This window comes from Sorghum bicolor, chromosome 8 (assembly GCF_000003195.3).
Source record: "Sorghum bicolor cultivar BTx623 chromosome 8, Sorghum_bicolor_NCBIv3, whole genome shotgun sequence".
NCBI lineage: Eukaryota > Viridiplantae > Streptophyta > Magnoliopsida > Poales > Poaceae > Sorghum > Sorghum bicolor.
The window spans coordinates 49,047,898-49,069,530 of record NC_012877.2 but is presented as its reverse complement, the minus strand read 5'-3'; the positions used below and the strand labels follow the sequence as shown (position 1 = coordinate 49,069,530).

At 46.7% G+C, this 21,633-nt stretch overlaps 3 protein-coding genes across 3 annotated transcripts; 2 read left to right on the top strand and 1 right to left on the bottom strand.

Moving 5' to 3' along the window:
- On the bottom strand, positions 1,947-5,156 carry LOC8064104 (glycine-rich RNA-binding protein 2, mitochondrial). The gene is made up of 5 exons (XM_002442133.2): positions 5,059-5,156; positions 3,921-4,035; positions 3,768-3,836; positions 3,593-3,699; positions 1,947-2,750 (listed from the first exon to the last, which is right to left on the bottom strand). The coding sequence occupies exons 2-5, from the start codon at positions 4,024-4,026 to the stop codon at positions 2,280-2,282; spliced, it is 753 nt and encodes a 250-aa protein (XP_002442178.1). The 5' UTR covers positions 4,027-4,035; positions 5,059-5,156; the 3' UTR covers positions 1,947-2,279.
- LOC8064103 lies at positions 5,404-8,016 on the top strand. Its single transcript, XM_002443175.2, has 3 exons — positions 5,404-5,774; positions 7,409-7,565; positions 7,669-8,016. The coding sequence occupies exons 1-3, from the start codon at positions 5,511-5,513 to the stop codon at positions 7,821-7,823; spliced, it is 576 nt and encodes a 191-aa protein (XP_002443220.1). The 5' UTR covers positions 5,404-5,510; the 3' UTR covers positions 7,824-8,016.
- LOC110429690 (protein SPIRAL1-like 3) lies at positions 10,589-14,043 on the top strand. The gene is made up of 3 exons (XM_021446050.1): positions 10,589-10,734; positions 12,759-12,997; positions 13,650-14,043. The coding sequence occupies exons 2-3, from the start codon at positions 12,782-12,784 to the stop codon at positions 13,734-13,736; spliced, it is 303 nt and encodes a 100-aa protein (XP_021301725.1). The 5' UTR covers positions 10,589-10,734; positions 12,759-12,781; the 3' UTR covers positions 13,737-14,043.

Below are 21,633 nucleotides of genomic sequence, written 5' to 3'. Positions count from 1 at the left end.
GTTGTTTTGGGCCACGTGTTATCTTTCTGGTCACTTGACTCGTATTTTGTATCGTACCTACCAAACAAAAGAAATAAAGTGATTCTAAAAAAAAAAAGTTGCTGATATCATCATATCATCACATAATGAAATGCTGGTCAATTTGGAAGGCTCGCAGGGCCTGTTTTGATGGGAAAATTATCAAGAATCTAATTAAAATACTGTGTCATGCTACAACAGCTCTATAATGCGTTTTTGGACATGTTTGTATCGCGATGCTTATCGGCAGTGCCAATACCATGCTGAGGATGGCGACAAAAATCTTCATTGCCCAGAATCTTTCTGATGGCATCCAGATGCGTCTGAAGGTTGAGCAGCAAGATGATGGGGATCGAAACCCAATGGAGATGTGAGATACACTCATGATGCGGATCCAAACCCATGATGGAGATCAAGTATCCTCTCGGCTCTGAGTCAGAGTTTAGGAGTCTAGGATTACTAGATCGAGAGGCTCTAGGAGGCCCTGTTTAGTTTACCCCAAAACCAAAAAGTTTTCAAGATTCTCTGTCACATCGAATCTTTCGGCTTATGTATGAAGCATTAAATATAGACGAAAATAAAAACTAATTGCACAGTTTAACTATAAATCGTGAGATGAATCTTTTGATCCTAGTTAGTCTATGATTGAATAATATTTGCCACAAACAAACGAAAGTGCTACAGTAGCGAAATCCAAAATCTTTTCGCATCTAAACAAGGCCTAACTAGATCTCTTTACCTTCGCTCTCTCTAATCATTACGTGATCTTCAAAAACTTACTAAAAATTAGTCCCCCGATGTACTAGAGCTAAATTAAGTTAAAATTAAAATTTACTAGCTAATAATTAAATAGTAGTTAACTAGCTAATAATTATAATAGTAGCCGTTGATGGCGATGTGCTCGTGCCAAAAAAAAAATAGTAGCAGCTGGATGGCCATGTGCTGACAAGGCCGTGTTTAGATAAAAAGGTTTTGGATTTTGATATTCTACCACGTTTTTATTTGACGAACATTGACTAATTATAAAGTAACTAGATTTAAAAGATTTATTTCGTGATTTATAAGTAAATTGTATAATTAATTTTTATTTTCATCTGTATTTAATACTCTATGCATGTGCTGCAAGATTTGATTTGACGAGAAATTTTGAAAAGTTTTTAGTTTTAACGAGGCATAGTTGGTGAAATAGGGTACGGCTGGTGCCGACTCGAAGTCTGCTGGTAGCAGAAGCTGAAGCGAGCTGAAGCCTGGCTTTAGTTTCCAAAAAAAATTATAAAATTTTTTAGATTTTCTATCACATCAAATCTTTAAAAGCATGTATGGAGTATTAAATATAAATGAAAATAAAAACTAATTGTACAATTTGATCGGAATTGATGAGACGAATCTTTTGAGTTTAGTTAGTCCATAATTAGACAATATTTGTCAAATACAAACAAAAATGCTAGAATGTCAATTTCTTAAAAAATTTTAGGACTAAACAAGGCCTAATTGCTTGTCTTATCAGCCGTATTTTTATTTTTTCTACCAACCAACAATATTTTTTCTCACAATAAATCAACCAACAATAATTTTAGCTAAAACTTTCTAGACCAGCGAAATTTCTACCGGCCAGCAATATTTTTCTCTCACAATAAGACCTTGTTTAGTTCCCAAAAAATTTTGTAAAATTTTTCAGATTCCCCGTCACATTAGACGCATGCATAGAGTATTAAATATAGATGAAAATAAAAACTAATTGCACAGTTTGGTCGAAATTGACGAGACGAATCTTTAGAGCCTAATTACTTCATAATTGGACAATTTTTATCAAATACAAACGAAAATGCTACAGTGTCGATTTTGCAAAAAATTTTCGAACTAAACAAAGCCTAAATCAACTAACAATAATTTCAGCCTTTTCAGATCAGCCAATAGAGAGCAGAAGCTTGACAGAGGACATGTGAACGGACCAATTTGAAGGATTCTCGTACAAGACCCCATTTGTAAGCCAGATCGACTACAGCCAATTAAGGCATGGCAACTAGCAAAATGCTCCATATAACATGAAAGTATGACATGTTTGCCGGCACAAGAGCCAGCATGCAGCGCACGCTCTGAAAGTTCCACAACTCCGACAACTCAAACTCAACAGAAAAACTCGTTCCATTATTTAGACATCAGACGCCTATCATGTTAACAGGAAACACTACCGAATACAGATGGATCTGGATTCTTGTCTTGATGCTCAGCACTCAGGCCTCGCTTGGGAGGGACACAAACTAGCTCCTCTTGTCGGCGAAGCTGTCAGGCTCATCATCCTTGAACATATCCTCCATGATTTCATCATTCTTGTTACCACTCAAGTCGCCACCAAATGTGCCACCAGAGAACTCATCGGCGCCAGTGGAACCACCGCCAAAGCTACCAGCAGGGTTTCCACCAAAACCACTGTCAGCACCGAAGTTACTGCTGGCAAAGCTGTTACTACCTCCAGCAGCAAAGTTGCCTCCAGCTCCACCTGCAGCTCCATAATCACCAACACCACCACCATAGCCACCGCCACCCCTGTTGCCGTAGTTGCCACCATAGCCACCACCATAGCCACCGCCGCCACCACCATAGCCACCGCCGCCACCGCCATAGCCACCACCACCGAAGCCGCCACCACCATAACCACCACCACCGCTGCCGCGGAAGCCACCTGTCCTCTCGTTGGCATGATTAACCCGTATGCTTCGTCCATCAAGAGTCTAGTACAGGCAAGAAAGAGTCAGGTGTAGGCATAGTAATTAATGTTTCAAGTGCAACCTACCTAAATATCAACATTAATGTTGAGAGAAAATAATAAACAGAACAATAAAAAGTTGAAACTCAAATATCAAATCAATAAAAGGCTGAAAGATAGTTATAAAGGAGTGTCAGAAAAATATTAAAGTGTAGTCATAATGAAACAGTTCCATTTATGATAAACGTGATCTCAAAAACCTGTTATTCTAAGTTTGTCCTAAGTTAGCTATTTTAAGCTTGACCAAGTTTATAAAGATTGTCATAATTTATGACCAAATAGTTATAATATGAAAATATGTTGCATGGAAAATTTAATTGTATTTATTTGGTAATATAAGTCTCAGAATTTCTGTATGAACTTATTCAAACTTAATATAGTCTCACTTAGAACAAAATTAGAATGTCAAGTTGCTTGGGACAGGGGTAGTAACTTATTAGTGCTGCCCAAGATACAAGTTACAACTGACTGGAATTCATACTGGTAACAGACTCGAACTAATTTGCTCAATGTTATGATACAACCACATACCATGACCATGAATAACAAACAACGCAGCATCACTAATAAATTTCAAAAGTCTCTTAGCTTCTATTTTAGTATAATGCATAAAATTTAAAACAACAGAGCCAGTTAGGATTAATAGTTTCTGGCATATATTAGCCTAACTTAATCTCAAGGGTGCAAATCTTATAAGAATTAGCCGGTCATAGACAATAGGCAATATCCTAACTGAGACATGATGAAATATCACTACCATGATAATAAAAAACAAATAAATCATAATCACTCAAAGTATTAACCAACCTTTCCATCCATGGCAGTGATGGCAGCTGAAGCCTCCTCAGAAGATGTGTAAGTTACAAAGCCAAAACCTCTAGACCTCCCAGACTCACGGTCAAGGATAATCCTAGCTGGACAAATTGAAGCATAACTCGTTAGCAAAGAGTAGGCAAGGCAAGTGCAGCAATGGGCATGATACCTTCAATGACTTCTCCATATTTGGCAAACTCATCTCTGAGACTGTGATCATCAGTTCCATAAGAAAGCCCTGCAATGATATTTACAGCTATCAGCAAATTATACAGGACAGAAAATTTTGACAAGCGGATACAAATTATAAACAGGCTAGAACCTCCAACAAAGAGCTTGGATGACATGCATCTGATTGCTTGATAGACAGACGGATTTGAACTCGTGGCTTTCTTGAGCAGACCACCAAGCTTATTAGCCAGAGCCATTGTGCCAAACTGCAACAGGGTAATATTATGGGACATCAACAGATAATCCAATACATATATATAATGAAGGAGGTTATGTTTTAAAGTACTTAAGTCCTAAGTTGACCAGGAATAAATGTTGTAATCAGACAGAACTAAGTTTCTTGTTATAAAATAAGATGAAGGGAACATACATTATTGCTTGTTTAAGACATAAAAATGCACACAACGTTTTAGAAAACAGAACTGTAGCGGAGATTCAAATTTCAAATATAAACATAATAATGGAGACACTATTGTATGATGATAGCAAGAGATGATAATTAACTTTTGACATGGTAACAATTTTTTTAAAAAAAAAAACTTCCATAACACTGATCTGAGAATTTATTATTCATCCATGGGGACATCGATATTGATTGTACAGCAGAAGCTTGGGTGTTACACATTGGTTGACTAGAGCTACATAATATACACCATTTCTTATGATGAAACATTCTAATCGCAAGAAAACAAAAATGAAATCATCCATTTGCAACATATAAAGACCCACACAACATGTGGCACAAGCCACAAATGGCTACAAACGCAGAAGGATGCTAGAAAAATAGCAGCTTCATGTTCACACAGGCACGAGAACATGCCGCGAGTGAAGCAATAGCAAGTTAATCACCCATCCTAAAGTTCGTAACCACGACGCCGATCGATGAAGGCCAAATATGCCCACCCTCGCGGGGATCCAGGCAAAACCCTAATCACCGAGCCGTGCACGAGCGGGAACAACCAGAAACGGCCCACGTCCAAACTAACAACCCACGAAACCATAAACCCTAGAACACACTACTTCTATCTTCTCCCCCCAACTGGCCCCCAACGAGTACACGACGCAAGGAAACCGAACGAAAAAAGACACGGATCGCCAACGCGCACGCTCGCGGCCTTGGGGGGGGGGGGGGGGGGGCGCATCATCCGCCGCGACGGGTCGCATCAACCCGACGGAGAACAGGCTGAAATAAATCGAAAAAAATTAGCAGCTAGGGTTTAAGCACGCACCTGAGAAGGAGTCGTGGGGGGTAGATGGGGAGGGGTTTAGCGGCCGCGGGACGAAAGGCGGCGGCGGGGGTGGGAGGGGGCGGACGCGAGCGAGGCGCAGGCGGTGGGGGGGCGAGGATCCTGATATAGACCACCCGGGAGCCTCGAGGCCGTCCGATGCCCTCGAGCGCCGCTGGATCAGCCGTCCATTTCGATCCTTGCTCTTCCACTGCCGACGGATATTTTTGGAGTGCAGCAGGGAGTTGCGTTGCGTGTAACGTCGATGGCAGGTGGGGCCCACAGACGAGTTGATGGCCGTGTCAGTGGCTAGGGGCGGGTTTTTTACTGGTGGTCCTCACTGAGGCCGGGCCGGGTCGCCCCGTCCGCTGCAATTTCGGGGAAGCCTAGGGGCCTAAGCGGAAAAAGGGAAGCTAAGCCGACTGAGACTCCGCCGAGATCGGCCGGCGGCGACCATGGCCGCGCAGAGGGAGAAGTCCGCGGTCGCCGCAGCGGCACACGGCGCTGCGGTGTCGGGGTCTCCTTCTCCTTCGTCCTCATCCGGAGGTCCGGCGGCGGCGTCGTCGGGAGAGCGGTGGAGCGCCGCGATCGGGAACCTGGGGGAGCTCGGCGCCAACGTGGACGCGCTGCAGAAGCTGCTCGGGCGGAAGGCCGTCTTCGTCGACGACGACATCTTCTCCAAGGCCTCCCTCGCCGCCGACCAGGCCCGCACCATTAAGGTAATGTACGCAGTAGCTGCTGGATCAGACCACCCAGTCCCCTATCGTTGTCCTCCCCTCTTTATGCTCGGCGTCCGGTTTCTTGGATCACCGGATGCCCGCCTTCTGAAGGGCGTAGATCCGGTCCCCTTTAGTTTAAATGTGGAATTCACTGCTCAGAAAGCAAAGACTGATTTTGAGTGCTTGAATGATTCTGTTTTGTGCGACTTGTGTACCTTTGGCATAGGCTTGTAGAGCTAGGCAACTCTGGTTCCGCATCCAGTGACATGGAATTGATTGGCCTTTCATGGAACGGAAAATTTGATTGGTACAAATCGGAATTCAAAAGTGATTGGTGAACTGGTATGCAAAAGTTGGTACTTTGTGTTCCATTTTTCACAAATTGGATTCTTGTCGTTGTTGTAGGAGAATGTGACAATGTGTTAGACTTGGTACATCCAAAGACGAGGTTGTTGTTTTACTGCAATAAGCTGAAATCAATATGTATATATGATTATATGAGGCCCTGTTTGGTTCCCCTTGCTAAATTTGAGCTAGCTAAAATTGTTTTAGCTACTCTTGAGAGACTAGTGGGACTAAACTATTTTAGCTTCTTTTAGTCAATGCGTTTGGAACTTTAGCTACTAAAGTGACTAAAGTTTAGCTAGCTAAAATTTAGCAAGAGAAACCAAATAGGCCTTGAGTGTAACTTTAATGTAATGATAAATGGATGTAAAAAAGTGAGCAGTGCTGACCTAAATTAGTGTTCTAGTGACTTGAGGAATTCTCACAATAGTCAGACTCATGTCGTGGATACCGATTTATGTTCGCTCAAAATGTGTTCCTTCGAATTCCGTATTTTGTCAATTTGGAGATATGGAAGAGATAATAACCTAATCCTCACAAACAAAAGTTCATATTATGTTGCTAAGAGTTATTATGTTGTAAGCTTGTAGGTTATAATATGTTGTGTCGTGGTTTCTTACCACAGATTGCTTGGAGCATGTGACTCTAGCTTAGTTAGCTCATAGTGATGTGGTTTAAAGTCATTTAAAGCAAAAGCTAAAGACATCTGTACTTAATTGGCTTTGCTGTAAATTCGTATTTCTTATTTTGAGTTCATATAAAGTTAGTTTATTTAGATTGCAGAAACTTCCAAGTAATGGGATCTCTAGAGCAATTATTAATAAGTTGATGGATAAACGTTAAAGTTCTTATCAACTATCATTTAGTTTAAGGCCTGTTTGGTGCTCCTCTCCTCTCCTGCTCCTCCTCCTTCGGAGGAGCCCTACCAGACGTTTTGTAGGAGGAGCTGTTTTTCAGTGCAAAACAGCTCCGGCTCCTCTGGAGAAGCCTCTTAGGAGGAGCCCTACCAAACACCCCCTTATATGTGGCAATTAACTGGTGTATATATTAGAAACAATGTAGATACCACAACCGCACAAGACCAAAACATATTGTTTCCTTGATCAGGTTTAACAACAAGAAGTGTAACCAGAGGAACTACATAACTGCTAATGTGGTTGACCATTTGGCTGTGTGATGGTACAATTTGTTCTTGATGGGGAAATGGCCAAATAGGCCATCATGTCTTCCAAGTTAATCATTACCCCATAAATCATTGAACAAGTTTATTCTTGTGTTTCTGCGATCAGGTCCTTGACCAGAGGGTGCAGTCTCTGGAACGCGAACTCGATGCTGCCATTTCTGCAGCAGCTCGAGCTCGTACAGAGAAACGTCAGGCCGAAGCTGCACAGCGAGCTGCAGAGTTACGCACACAGGAGGTCACAAAGGAACTGGAGAACACTGCGAGTATGTGCTGTCATGTTTCTAAAATAGCATTAGCATGCATAGCATTTGGTTAGCTAGCATTTTTCGAGAAAATGATGTCTTTGATTGCGCCTACATCTTGCAGGAGTGTTTGAGCTGCACATGGAGGAGTTGCGGCTGAAGCAAGAGGAGATTGCGAAGAAAGATAGCGATATCAAGGTGTTAGAAGCGATAATACGAACCCTTAGTAGCAAAGATGACACCCTTAGTAGCAAAGATGATGATGGATCCAGCGAATAATTGCCATGCACAGGGAGCAAGGCTTTTATATGATTATGTATTTTCTTTTGGGGGTTTAATCCGTTCTATTACTCAGATGGATGTAAATTGTTGCGACAAGATTGAAATTCAGAGAGCTTTCAGATGAACATAAGCACTCTTACGTTGACCTATTTATGTCAATACTAATGATATGTTCACCTCCATTTATTTATCTGTGCCTAATAGTTGTTCATCTGTCGGTCCTCGATATGGCTATGGCCATGCCCATACGGGGAAGAGGAGAGAGAGATTGGAGGTTTGTTGTGCACCTGTGTCGTTACATTTCCTTCAGAAAGAGTTGTTCTTTTACCCACTTTTCTGAATCAACTGTAGATTACAAATGTTGCAAAGGCATCATAATCACTATGATCGTTTGATTTACCCCACTATTCGCTCATGTGTACTCTGGCGCGCGCCACTATTCGCTCATGTGTACTCTGGCGCGCGCAGTGGTGGAGTTAGGACAAATTTGAGGAGAGTGCACTATGGGTGCATAGGATTTTATTGTAGGGGTGCATATATGGTGAAAATTTAATCATAATCGCTGTTTTTTCATATTTTTGTGGGTGTGGCCGTATCCCTTGCCAGCTATATAGATCCACCCATGGGTGCGCGCACGCGCCCTACCTACCGGAGCCCTCCATCTATTCGAGTATGTCAAAAACTTGAAATGTGCCCTTGGCTTCATCAAGCCATCAAGGGTTCTGTCCTTCGAATTTCATCAGAGAGATATAGAGCCCACAATTCGACAAATAACTTGATTTGCTTTATATCATCAAAGCGGAGAGTCATGGAGGAGCTAAGATAAATACATTTTTCTTTTAATAAAAAAAGAGAAAAATTGAATGAAATGCAATTTGTAGACTCTAAATTCTGTTGGATATACTTCTGTCACTGCCCCACCCCACACCAAAAGCTACTTGTGCACCTACACCTAGCTCTCTTAATCCACCGAAGCCACTTGCAAGTTTGTTGCAACCAATCACCTTCCATCATGCCCACCTGATACAAACCACAACCTGAATGCACACACCTAACAAATAGGCCTACTATGCCTCTCGCCATCAAATCTATGGCATGCTGCTACTCCAATGAATTGCTTTCACACCTAATAAGTAGAGCAAATACATTAATTTTCAATCTCCACATGTAAGAAAATACAAGAGATATGGTATACCTAAGCACATATATATAAATTGTAATCCTTCGTAATTTTGTAGGCTCTATTAGTTGTTGGTAACTGAGAGATCATTATACTCTGCTTTTTACATGTTATATTGGTTTTGTCTTAAGTCAAATATGTCTAACTTTAACCATCATTTTTTTAAAAGAAAAACATAGTTTAATAACATAAGATTTATGCTTTTAGATTCAGGAAATGCTCCATAATATGTAGTTCATATGTTGTGAAACTAAATGTTTTTTTAATTGATGATCAAAGTTAGGAATATTTGTCTTAGGACAAACCTAATATGACATGTAAAAAAATAGGAGTAGTTTCAATAGCAAGGCTTAGTAATTAAAATGTAAAATTCTGGCCATAACCAGACAAAACCTTAGCATATACATTAAGATTGGGCCTTTTTTATTGTTGCTTTCATAGACTAAACAAAATATATTAAAGTCTATTGACAAAACGAAGCTAAATGGAGCGCATGTCCTCTCTATTACTACCTCCGTCCATAAAAAAAAATGCAATTCTCACATTTCGTTGAGTCAAATCTATGTAAACTTTGACTAAAGTTATATAAAAAAGTATTAACACTCAGGAAACAAAAGATATCATCAGATTAGGTATCTATATATTTTTATAATAAATTTATTTAGAGATATAAATGCTAACTATAAACTTGATCAAATTTGAGCTAATTTTCACCGACACAATTCCCATAAATTGCATTCTTTTCTGAACGGAGCAAGTACCATCTTCTTTGTCACATTGTTTTAATCAATTGTCATAGCGAAGGTAATCAAAGAGAAAGAGCATAATGATGGATAGTGTAGAGTCTCTAGTTTTTTATAGGTCAAAACATACCTTAAATTATAATCATTATAAAAATCTGCTACATCACTGTTATCTAGCCATACTAATTGATCAAATCCAAAGCAAGCACCTAACATTGGGGCCTCTAGCAGTTTTGTGTGCCCTACCAAAACATGCTAAAAAACACATTATCTTTTGGCCCTTATTTGAGAACTAACAAACATAACGATCTATATTTAGGTGTGAGAAACACAGAATATGCATTGACGAATCAATTACCAAAGTTTCTATCAGATTAAAATCAACCCACATAAACATTACTGTAAGCATTCAAACAACTAGGTTTCACTAAACCCACAAATTTTGATGTGATTGTTGTAATCTATAAATCAGTGGCAAAGTTTAAGCAAATTAGACGAGTACCTACCTTGTGGTGCATAGACTTATATCATAGAATGTATATATAGTAAAATTTTAATTGTAGTTAAAGTTATTGAATTTATATTTTTCTAGGGATGCATCTGCACCCCTACCTATCACCTAATACCATAGATAGCCTGTTCGCTAATTTGTTACGAGAAAAAAATAGCTAATAAAATTTTAAAATCATTTAGATTATTCAGGATGCATTTGCACGCCTACCTACCATCTACTTTTGCCCCCGTGTTGTAAACCATCCATCACCATTTCGCCGGTTACCTTGTCAATGTCAAAGGGTAACACAACGATGAAATCTGATTATCGAATACCCGAGGGTGAGCAACGCAAAAGTTCCACCCACTAAAATAAGACGCCGCGAGTCATCGAGGGAGATGTGGTGCGTGCCTTCCTCTCCTGCGGCTCTGGGCAGCGAGCAGTGGTGGCCGCGGGATCCCCCGCCTCCTCCTCCCGGATCCGGCGACGAAGGTGCGTGCCCTTCGCCAAATCTGGCCCCGTGCCTTGGCCCGCTCCCGACACCCATTCCCCTTTGCCGCCATTCGGGCGATCCGGTAGAAATTTGTCCCGAATTTCTAGGCCCGGAGTTCGGCAGTTCGGGGTCTACTAAACTAGGACGGCCTGCTTGATGTGGCAGCTCAGTGCGCGTGTTCTCGCTGTTGTGGGTCGGGCTAATTGGGGCAGGATCTTCGCCTGAATTTTGCTGCTCGAGGTCTACGGAATGTGTCGGCGTTCGAGCCTCGCCTCGCCTCGCCTCGTTGTTGCTGCCTTCACGATGTGATCTGGGCTCGCGGTGCGCGGATTCAGATCCCAGCGCGAAGATTTGGCGGGGATGTGTTACTCGCTTTGCCACAGTTACCTGTCGTGGATTCGGGATTAGGCTCAGAGATTCGCTGATATCTGTTACTAAATTGTCTGTTGCACGACGCAAATTTAGTTCTTCTTTTCTTTTTGTGTGTAAGGTTTTCTCTTGTCGGTGTGATGATGACGAATGTAATTTATGTTGGAGGAACAGTGCCGTTGCCCAATTGGCCCTGCGTGTGTCACTATGGATGGGAAATTCTATATGTCACCATTTGTTGTTTGCTGCCGCTATCAGTGACTTGCACATCAGGAGGGGAGGGAGTTGAGGTGGATACATCAATAGGCTGTACCTGACCAATTTCTTTAGACGTGTAGCACTTTTCTCTTAACTAATAATTGAGCAGAGCTTGTCGCACTAGTTTATTATTATTCCTTGTGTGTGGTTCAACAACATTGCTTAAAAAGGAAGCAATGAAAAGTATCAAACCGCAGTTAATTAATGGTTTCAGTTTTACGGACTCAGTCAGAATCACACGCCTTTTTGTTTTTGGGGTGGGGCCATGGGGGCTAAGAGGTGCGGTGGAGAGGATGGTTGATCAGCAATCAAAATCTGCTCTTATATGTGCCTACTTATATACATCATTATATGTGTAATATGTTATTGTGGACGTGCCCCTTAGCTTAGGGCACGAGCAATGCAAGCTAGCAGCGTTCTTAGCCTCAACCAAAGTTCATGCTCCACATCTATGATGACACGTTTGTGGTCACCGGTCTCACAGCACAGACATATAAACTGCTCTCGACTCCATATCAACGCGAGCGCAACCCGGCCAGTACCTTTATTCCTGGTCCCACCATACATATCACTTTCCCCATTGCAGCTTCCCTTCTTCCCAGGCTCTTGCAAGCTTCAGATTGGTGCGATCCCCACCAAATTCCAATTGAGACTGCCCCCCATCACCTTCAATTGATATGCTGTCACTTAATTAGGCTTCTAGCATGTTAATCTGTCATCTCATTACATCCTCTCCAGTAAATAATACACAACTTTGTCCAACGATCCTCTGCGGAGCTCGCTCGCCACTGGTCCTTGATCTGCTGGCCGCCGGGTCTTTCATTTGCGTACCTCGCTTGGATTGACCTTTGTGAGTCGATGGACTGCTCTAGCCCTTTCTCCCAATTTCTTGTGGTTATTGTTGCATGTACTATTTGCCGGCATTGTTGGACAGAAGCCATGGATGGAGGTTTATTTGCTGATGCTGCTCTATGTGCACCACCTCCTTGGTTTGTTGCTGTCCTCTTGACGTGGTCCCAACTACCAAGCAAGCATTCGTCATGCTAGGGTCTATCTTCTCCACATGCGAGCACCAGCTGTTGCTTCGGCCTTTTGTCACATGAGGCCTATGCTGCTTCTGAAGGTTCTTCTGACACCCTGTAAGACCACCGTTTGGTGTGACATGGATGCTTGGCGCTGACATGTGGAAGAGGAAATCTAGCTACTAGATGCTGGCAACAGAACAGCTTTACAGTATAGTGTTTGTAGCAACAAATAAAAGAGCACCAGTGAAATTCCTTTGGTTGTTAAGCATGGATGCTGTCTTCTGGAACTTTATTATTGTGCTGTGTGCTGCTTGAGATTTTTGGTTCCTCTGGGGATAACACTGTTTCAATATTTGAAACTGATTTTGCAGATTAATTGAAAAGCTTTGGTAAGATGGGTCGTGGTGTTAGTAGTGGAGGTGGTCAGAGTTCCTTGGGCTATCTCTTTGGCAGTGACGAAGCTCCAAAATCAGCTGAGAAGCCTGCACCCCAAAAGCCAGCTCCTCCATCTTCTGCAGAGAAACTAAAAGATATCCCTGCTGGTATTCAAAGTAGTAAATCAAACAATTACATAAGAGCTGAAGGCCAGAACTGTGGAAATTTCCTTACGGTCAGTATCCATTGACACTTGTGAACATTTGATTATGCTATTTTGGAGCACCAATTGAGTGCTGTGCAGGTGGAGCAAAAAGGGTTTCTATTTGCTCTTGTTCATAGCATATGATCCAGAAGTACTTGTTTAGGTTTTGCTGCAAGAAGCACCCTTCATAATATGATTATGTTGCTATGTTCTACATTTACATTTATAAGACCCTGATATTTGACATTATAGCAAGAATGGTCATTAATCCTAGTACACCATTAATACCTGCCAGAATAATCTCTGTTGTCTGTTGGTATGTGTTGACAAGAGTTCAACTTGTGGGTTTACTTATGCCTTGCAGTAATCAAAACTTTCAAATTTCTGCACCAGTAAATTTCAATGTCACGCGCTGATGCAATTTACATTAATATATCTACTTGGTTATTTGTCCTTAGAATATCCACTTGGATAGTCCCTTCGATTCTTTTTATTCTTTGCTTATGCACTTCTACTCTCATAGTGAACAGTTTGCTAAATTCCTGGTATATGACAACGGAATCTTCATGACTGTTTGTTAACGTTCTTAGTTTGTGGCTGAAAATGCACAAAGGGCAGTTGCAAAATCTCTACATGAAATATTTGTGCATTTGCTGACATTAGCTGTTGTGCAATGCTGCAGGACCGGCCATCAACCAAGGTACAAGCTGCTCCAGGTGGTGGCTCTTCACTCGATTATCTTTTCAGTGGCAGCAAGGATGGCAAGTGATGGGCTCCTTAAAAAGAAAAAGAATCTTGTATTCCCATGAGTAACTATCAAACTGCTCATGGTCGTATCTGTGTCGTTGGGATTGCTTGTATGTGTGCATGTGTTTGTGTGTGCCGTGTGTTGATCCACAGCTACTGGTACTAAGAGCTTCTATCCCTGTTGATGGAACTGGGCGTTATGCCAATGTTGACATTATCGTGGGTGATGCTATTATGTATAAACCTGTTCCAAGTTGTGGCGTATTGGATATGTGTATTGTTTAATGCATATTGTTGTAGGAAGAATCATCCAGCAGAGTTCTGTTCAATTTCAGAGTTCCTTTTCATGGAAGAGGTGGTTTGCATGGAATATTTTTCCATAGAATGGAATCACGAGTCGACATCCTGAAATGAAACTCTATATGCAAAACAACAGTGGTCGCACTGCCACTGAACAATGGTCCAGCAAACTCACTGGACAATTCGTTTTTGTGTCGGTGGCAGTGTGAAAATAGCAGGAGTAGGTGACTTGTGAAAGTCGTCCAGAAAACTACTAGTACTACTGTTTTTTTTTGAATTAGTACCACTGTTTGAGTGTGTTAGAGCATCTCCAAGAGCCTTTCTAAATCTCACTCTCTAAATTATCATTTGGAGAGCCATTTGCATAAAAATTATTTTCTATATTTTTTTTTACTTTCCAACAGTTTTGCTAAATCTTATGCGCACTCTAGATAGTCATTCTCGTCTTCTGTATTTGGCTAGCGAAAAATCCGGAATATACAATGGCTATATTTGGATGACTATTTAGATAAGCTGTTGGACGGTAGTTTTTCACCAAAATTGATATTCCTAGCATTTAGAAAAAATATATAAAGTCTCTTGAATATGCTCTTAGTACATTACGTTTAAGCAAACAGATAGCAGGCGTGGCCCGTTTGGCGAGGCTTTCTCTGGCTTCCGCTCAAACACTACTATAGCGTGGAGCTTGGGAAGGCTCCGTGTCGAGGGTATCAACAAGGGGTACCCTCACCAATGCGTATAACGAGATCATCCGTACACACGCGCGGCCATCGACGGCCGCAGCCTCGAAGACGGAAGTAGCGTCGAGCGAATCGATCAGGGCTCGAGCGACAGCTGCCGTCGAATACGGAAGCGGGCTCGAGCGAACCGAGAGGCGTCGAGCGCAAGGACACTGTCCGCCGTCTGACGCGCGCACGAGAGCCAGGGCATTTAATGCACCTGACGCTTCCCCACCTAACACACGGGTCACGGAAGGCGTGATAGGGAACAGGCTTCTGTCCCATCGTTCTTTTTGCAGCCTTCCCACCGAACGACCCAGGGCGTGTCAGGACGCAGGAAACAAGGATGGAACGTCTAATCGGGACCCCCTCGAGACACCCAAGGTCAGCGCTCCAGATATCAGCATATTACACGGCGTCCGACCCTCGACCGAACAGGGTCCCTTCCTAGGGACAAGTTGGGCGTCGACTGACAACACCACAACTATCCCGCCGGATCCGCCGCCCTACCGTACAAGCATGCGACCTCAGAACCAGCGCGAGGCGGCGGGCAGGGCAGAACGCAGGAGCACGCGTAATCATCACCGGGCTATCAAGATGGGACGGCTCGAGGCCATGCCGTACGGAAGCCTCGAGTAGGTCAGCGCTCCATGCGGCTATCGACCCCTACTCTAACATCTACGCATGTACCCTGGGTCTCTCCTTGGAGCTATAAAAGGAGAGACTCAGGAATAGAACGAGGATCACAACACAAGACCACGCTCATACGTAGTAGAGCTCCACACTTCATACCACGCTTGTATTCGCCCCTGTGCAAGCACTTAGGTGCAAGATAATACAAACTCTCTCCTCCCGCTGGACGTAGGTCCTTCTCTTGCCCGAACCAGGATAAATCTCTGTGTCTTCTTGCATCACCATCCGGGAAAGGGAGCACGCATACAAATTTACTCGTTGGTGTGACCCCCCCGGGGGAAAACACCGACAGTTGGCGCGCCAGGTAGGGGCCCTGCGTGTTTTTCATCGATTTCCCACTCCTTTCCGGATGGCTACTCTTGCCTCGCCGTTTCCGCGCTCCACGGTAATTTGGTTTGGGAGCCTCGAGTTCATGTCTACGGGCTCCGGCTACGACATGATCTTGCTCTCAGTCAAAGGACCAGGAGGAGCCCGCGTTACGCCAACACGGTTGAAGGCCCCGAGACGCCCTCACCACCACGCCTCCCCGCCTAAGAAGAGGCGCGGACAGCACCGCCGCGGCCCCTCTGCTTCAGCACGACCAACAACTCGTGCGAGGCAGGTCGTAGGCCACAAGTCGGCAGCACCGTGTGACGGAGCAACAAGCGCGACGACTCAGCACCGCGCGACGACGGGAGGGGACGCGTCTCGCGCGCTCTCCCCCACCGCAGCTAGGCTACTTCCACACGGGTTGTTCTCTCCAAGAGCGGCACTGCCGTTCGGATTGGACAACGCCGCGGCGTCGCTCGCCAGGGCGATATGCCCAAACGCCCAGACGTACGTAGAAAGACCAATGGTCCTCCCACGTAGCTCTGAAGCGCGGCGGTCGGCGTCCGAGCTGCTGGACCTTTCCCGAGTACGAGGCCTCCGTCGTCTAGGCCCCGGACGATACTCGATCACCTCCCTCAGGCAACGATTGCTGGAGGAAGGACGTGGGTGTTTCTACGCCGCCGAACCGGACTCCGACTCCGAGACAGACAGCTATGACCCTACGAGGGAATGCTATCACATCGACGGGGCGGTAGAAACCACTGACGAGACACGGGATGCTGCTGCGGGTGGTCGAGCCCCCGCGGTGCGAGAAGACCCCAGGACGCCTAGGAACGACGGACAGGTCGACCCCCCTCCTCAGGAAGACAGAACCGCGCAGCTCGCGCAGCTGCGGGAGCTCAAGATGAAGCTCGACGAAGACCGCGAGCGCCTCGTCCTGCTCGAGCAAATCCTCGAGCAAGACCTGCCCTACCCGCCGGGCGGAAGTGTCCGCAGACGCGCTCGAGAGGTACATCGACAGATCGTCGGCGACTCAGAGCCAGAGCAACCTGTCAGCCGTTTCCCTCGAGCAGGCCAGAATGTAGTGGCAGCGACGATGCTGCTACGTAACATGCCAGAGCCGTCAAATTCCCAGGCCCGACGCATTCGAGATGAGGTACAGACATTGCTCCAGGTGGCGGCGGTTCAACAAGCCGAAAGTTCGGCGTCTCGACGGCGAGGAGCTGCCACAGAGAAGCGCGACGAACAGCCTCTAAACGAAGAGGAGGTGTCAGTCCAACAACAACCTCCCCCTCAAGGTAGAAAGACCGCTCTCATCCTCCCCGTCGACGGTCAACGTCGACACGACGCGCGGCACGACATCAAAGAAAATCGACGCCGACGGCACGGAGACGCGGAAGAGCGCGGTTATAGCGCGCATAGCGGTGGGAGATACGACAGCGACGAGGATCGGGTGGCCCCCGAGCCACCAGGCCCACGGGTGTTCAGCAGGGCGATCCGCAACACGCCCCTGCCCAATCCATTTCGACCCCCGACCAGCATCGCGAAGTACAATGGAGAGACCAAACCAGAGTTGTGGCTGGCCGACTTCAGGCTGGCCTGTCAGCTAGGTGGCGCTCGAGGTGATGATCGAGCCATCATCAGACAGCTACCCCTTTTCCTCTCCGACACCGCCCGTCGATGGCTCGAGGAACTCCCTGCCAATCAGATCCACAACTGGGTTGATCTGGTCAGAGTCTTCGAGGGTAACTTCAAAGGGACCTACATACGACCAGGGAACTCATGGGACCTCAGCAAGTGCAAGCAGAAGTCAGGAGAAACTCTTCGGGAGTACGCTCGACGCTTCTCGAAGCAGCGCACTGAGCTGCCGCACATCCCTGACCACGACGTCATCTTGGCGTTTGTCTCGGGCACCACCAGTCGAGACTTGGTGCGGGAATTAGGTCGCAATCGACCTCAGACCGTCGACGAGCTGATGGACGTAGTAGCCAACTACGCGGCAGGGGAGGAGGCAGTCGGCGCCTTCTTCAGCTCAGAAGGAAGAAAAGGCAAGCAGCCCGTCGACGAAGATGGGGCCCCCAGTCGAGGCCTCAAGAAAAATAAGAAGAAGCAGAAAGTGCGGCAGTTCCACCGGGAAGATTCCGATGACAACCTTGTCGCCGCCATGGATCGAAAGAAGCCTCGAGGCCCTCCGGATGGAGGCATCTTTGACAAGATGTTGGAGGAGCCGTGCCCTTACCATAAGGGAGGCGCCAACCACAAGCTCAAAGACTGTCGTATGCTGAGAAAGCATTTCGACGGTCTGGGGTTCAAAAAAGATACGCGTGATGACTCCAAGAAAGAGAAGGCTGGCAGCAAGGAGGACAACAAAGATGACGACGGCTTCCCCGCCGTCCACGACTGCTACATGATCTATGGCGGGCCCTCGACTCGATTGACCACGAGGCAGCGCAAAAGGGAGCGTCGCGAAGTCTTTGCAGCAAGAATGGCGGTGCCCCAATACCTTAGCTGGTCAAGCACTCCTATCACTTTCGACCGAGAAGACCACCCCGACAAGGTAGTCGCCCCAGGCGTCTACCCGCTCGTCGTCGACCCCATCATCGTCAACACCCGGCTCTGGAAAGTGCTGATGGATGGCGGTAGCAGCCTCAACATCATCTACCTCGAGACCCTTGACCTCCTCGGCATAGATAGAGGGAAGCTCCAACCAAGTGCTGGCGGGTTCCATGGCGTCGTGCCAGGAAAAAAGGCGCTGCCAGTAGGTCGAATCGACTTACCGGTCTGCTTCGGCACGGCGGCCAACTTCAGGAAGGAGACCCTCACCTTCGAGGTGGTTGGGTTTCGAGGCACGTACCACGCCATCATCGGGCGCCCGGGCTACGCCAAGTTCATGGCTATACCCAACTACACCTACTTGAAGCTGAAGATGCCCGGTCCCAAAGGCGTCATCACTGTCAGTTCCTCCTTCGAGCACGCGTACGAGTGCGACGTCGAGTGCGTCGAGTACGGGGAGGCGGTCGAGAACTCCACCGAGCTCGTCGCGAAGCTCGAGGCCCTGGCCGCTGAGGCTCCAGAGCCTAAGCGCCACGCGGACAGCTTCGAGGCGGCGGAAGGAACCAAGAAGATCCCGCTCGACCCCAACAACTCCGACGGCAAAATGCTGACGATCAGCACCGACCTCGACCCCAAATAGGAAGCTGTGCTCGTCGACTTTCTCCGTGCAAATGCCGACATGTTTGCATGGAGTCCCTCGGACATGCCAGGCATACCAAGGGAAGTCGCCGAGCACTCCTTGGAGATTCGAGCCGGTTCCAAGCCAGTGAAGCAGCGGTTGCGCCGATTCGACGAGGAGAAGCGCAAGATCATTGGCGAGGAAGTCCACAAGCTTTTGACGGCCGGATTCATCAAGGAGGTTCATCATCCTGACTGGTTAGCAAACCCTGTATTAGTTAAGAAAAAGAATGGGAAAATGAGGATGTGTGTCGATTATACTAGTCTGAATAAAGCATGTCCAAAAGTTCCCTTTCCATTGCCACGCATTGATCAGATTGTCGATTCTACCGCGGGATGTGAAACCCTTTCTTTCCTTGATGCATATTCTGGTTACCACCAAATAAAAATGAAGGAGTCCGACCAGCTCGCGACCTCTTTCATCACGCCTTTTAGGATGTATTGCTACGTGACCATGCCATTTGGGCTTCGAAACGCGGGAGCCACGTATCAACGTTGCATGCTCCACGTGTTTGGCGAACATATAGGGTCCACGGTCGAGGCCTACGTCGACGACATTGTCGTCAAGTCAAAACGACGAGGAGACCTGATCCAGGACCTCGAGATTGCCTTTAGCTGCTTACGCACCAGCCGGATCAAGCTCAATCCCGAGAAGTGCGTTTTCGGTGTGCCTCGAGGCATGCTCCTAGGTTGCATCGTTTCGCAGCGCGGCATCGAGGCCAACCCCGAGAAAGTCTTGGCCATCACGAGAATGGGGCCGATCCGAGACATCAAGGGTGTACAGAGAGTCACGGGGTGCCTGGCGGCACTGAGCCGTTTCATCTCGAGACTGGGAGAAAAGGCATTACCATTATACCGACTCCTAAAGAAGGTCGAGCGTTTTTCTTGGACCCCCGAGGCCGAGGAAGCACTCGAAAGGCTGAAGAAGACACTGACCTCGGCACCAGTCCTGGTTCCACCTCAACCTGCAGAGCCGCTGCTCCTCTACGTCGCGTCGACGACCCAGGTCGTCAGCGCGGCGGTGGTGGTCGAAAGGCAAGAGGAGGGTCATGCGCTGCCGGTCCAAAGGCCAGTCTATTTCGTCAGCGAGGTGCTTTCGGAGACCAAGGCGCGTTATCCCCAAATCCAGAAGCTGATCTATGCCGTAATCCTTGCCCGCCGCAAGTTGCAGCATTACTTCCTCGGTCACCCCATCACGGTGGTTTCGTCTTTCCCTTTAGGAGAAATAATCCAGAGCAAAGAGGCCACGGGAAGAATAGCAAAATGGTCGGTCGAGCTCATGAGTGAGACTCTCACCTACGCGCCTCGGAAGGCCATCAAATCGCAAGCCCTGGTAGACTTCGTCGCGGAATGGACGGACTCCCAGCTTCCCCCGACTCAGGTCCAGGCGGAGCTGTGGACAATGTATTTCGACGGGTCACTCATGAAAACTGGGGCCGGGGCCGGCCTGTTGTTCATCTCACCCTTAGGCGTCCACATGAGGTATGTAATCAGGATTCATTTTGCCGCATCTAACAATGTCGCAGAATATGAGGCCCTCGTCAACGGTCTCAAGATCGCTATCGAGTTAGGAGTCCGACGCCTCGACGTCCGAGGTGACTCCCAACTCGTCATCGACCAAGTAATGAAAACCTCGAGCTGCCACGACCCAAAAATGGAAGCGTACTGCAAGGAGGTCCGTCGACTCGAAGACAGGTTCCACGGCCTCGAGCTTGTCCATGTCGCTCGACGCTACAACGAGGCAGCCGACGAACTCGCCAAGATCGCATCGACCAGAGGCACGGTGCGGCCTGATGCATTCTCAAAAGATCTTCACGAGCCATCTGTCGACCTAGGCACGGGGGCTGGCGTCGACGCCACCACCGCCCAACCAACCAATGCTGTCGATATGCTCTTGATGGTGGAAGAGATGATGGAGATAGAACGACGACCAGGTCGACCATTCGATTGGCGCGCACCGTTCCTCGACTGCCTTATCCGCGGCGAGTTGCCGGAAGACAGGTCAGAAGCTCGTCGTATCGCTCGACGGGCCAAATCATATGTGATCTATGGCGAAGACAACGAGCTATATCGACGGAGCCCGACGGGGGTCTTACAACGTTGCATCACTGTGGAAGAAGGCCGAAAACTCCTCGATGACCTGCACTCGGGGGCTTGCGGTCACCACGCCGCTCCACGGACCCTTGTAGGGAACGCTTTTCGACAAGGCTTCTACTGGCCAACGGCCGTGGCGGACGCCATCGAGCTCGTACGATCATGTCACGGGTGTCAGTTCTACGCCAAGCAGACGCATCTGCCTGCCCACGCACTTCAGATGATCCCCATTACCTGGCCGTTTGCGGTGTGGGGGCTCGATTTAGTAGGACCTCTACAAAAGGCGAAAGGAGGATTCACCCATTTGCTGGTGGCCATTGACAAGTTCTCCAAATGGATCGAGGCTCGACCCATCACCAACATCCGCTCCGAGCAGGCCGTCCTTTTCTTCACCGACATTATCCATCGGTTTGGGATCCCCAATGTCATCATCACCGACAACGACACCCACGGCAAAAAGTTCCTGGACTTCTGCGATCGGCATCACATCCGTGTGAACTGGTCTGCAGTAGCCCACCCTCGAACTAACGGCCAAGTCGAGCATGCCAACGGCATGATTTTGCAAGGACTCAA

Bases quoted from the DNA above. Each gene is read 5' to 3' on its own strand.
- LOC8064104 (XM_002442133.2), bottom strand. From the start codon at position 4,026: ATGGCTCTGGCTAATAAGCTTGGTGGTCTGCTCAAGAAAGCCACGAGT. The intron at 3,837-3,920 runs GTTCTAGCCTGT...ATATCATTGCAG, and splicing joins ATCCAAGCTCTTTGTTGGAG to GGCTTTCTTATGGAACTGAT. The intron at 3,700-3,767 runs GTATCATGCCCA...CAATTTGTCCAG, and splicing joins ATATGGAGAAGTCATTGAAG to CTAGGATTATCCTTGACCGT.
- LOC8064103 (XM_002443175.2), top strand. From the start codon at position 5,511: ATGGCCGCGCAGAGGGAGAAGTCCGCGGTCGCCGCAGCGGCACACGGC. The intron at 5,775-7,408 runs GTAATGTACGCA...TTCTGCGATCAG, and splicing joins ACCAGGCCCGCACCATTAAG to GTCCTTGACCAGAGGGTGCA. The intron at 7,566-7,668 runs GTATGTGCTGTC...TACATCTTGCAG, and splicing joins GGAACTGGAGAACACTGCGA to GAGTGTTTGAGCTGCACATG.
- LOC110429690 (XM_021446050.1), top strand. From the start codon at position 12,782: ATGGGTCGTGGTGTTAGTAGTGGAGGTGGTCAGAGTTCCTTGGGCTAT. The intron at 12,998-13,649 runs GTCAGTATCCAT...GCAATGCTGCAG, and splicing joins ACTGTGGAAATTTCCTTACG to GACCGGCCATCAACCAAGGT.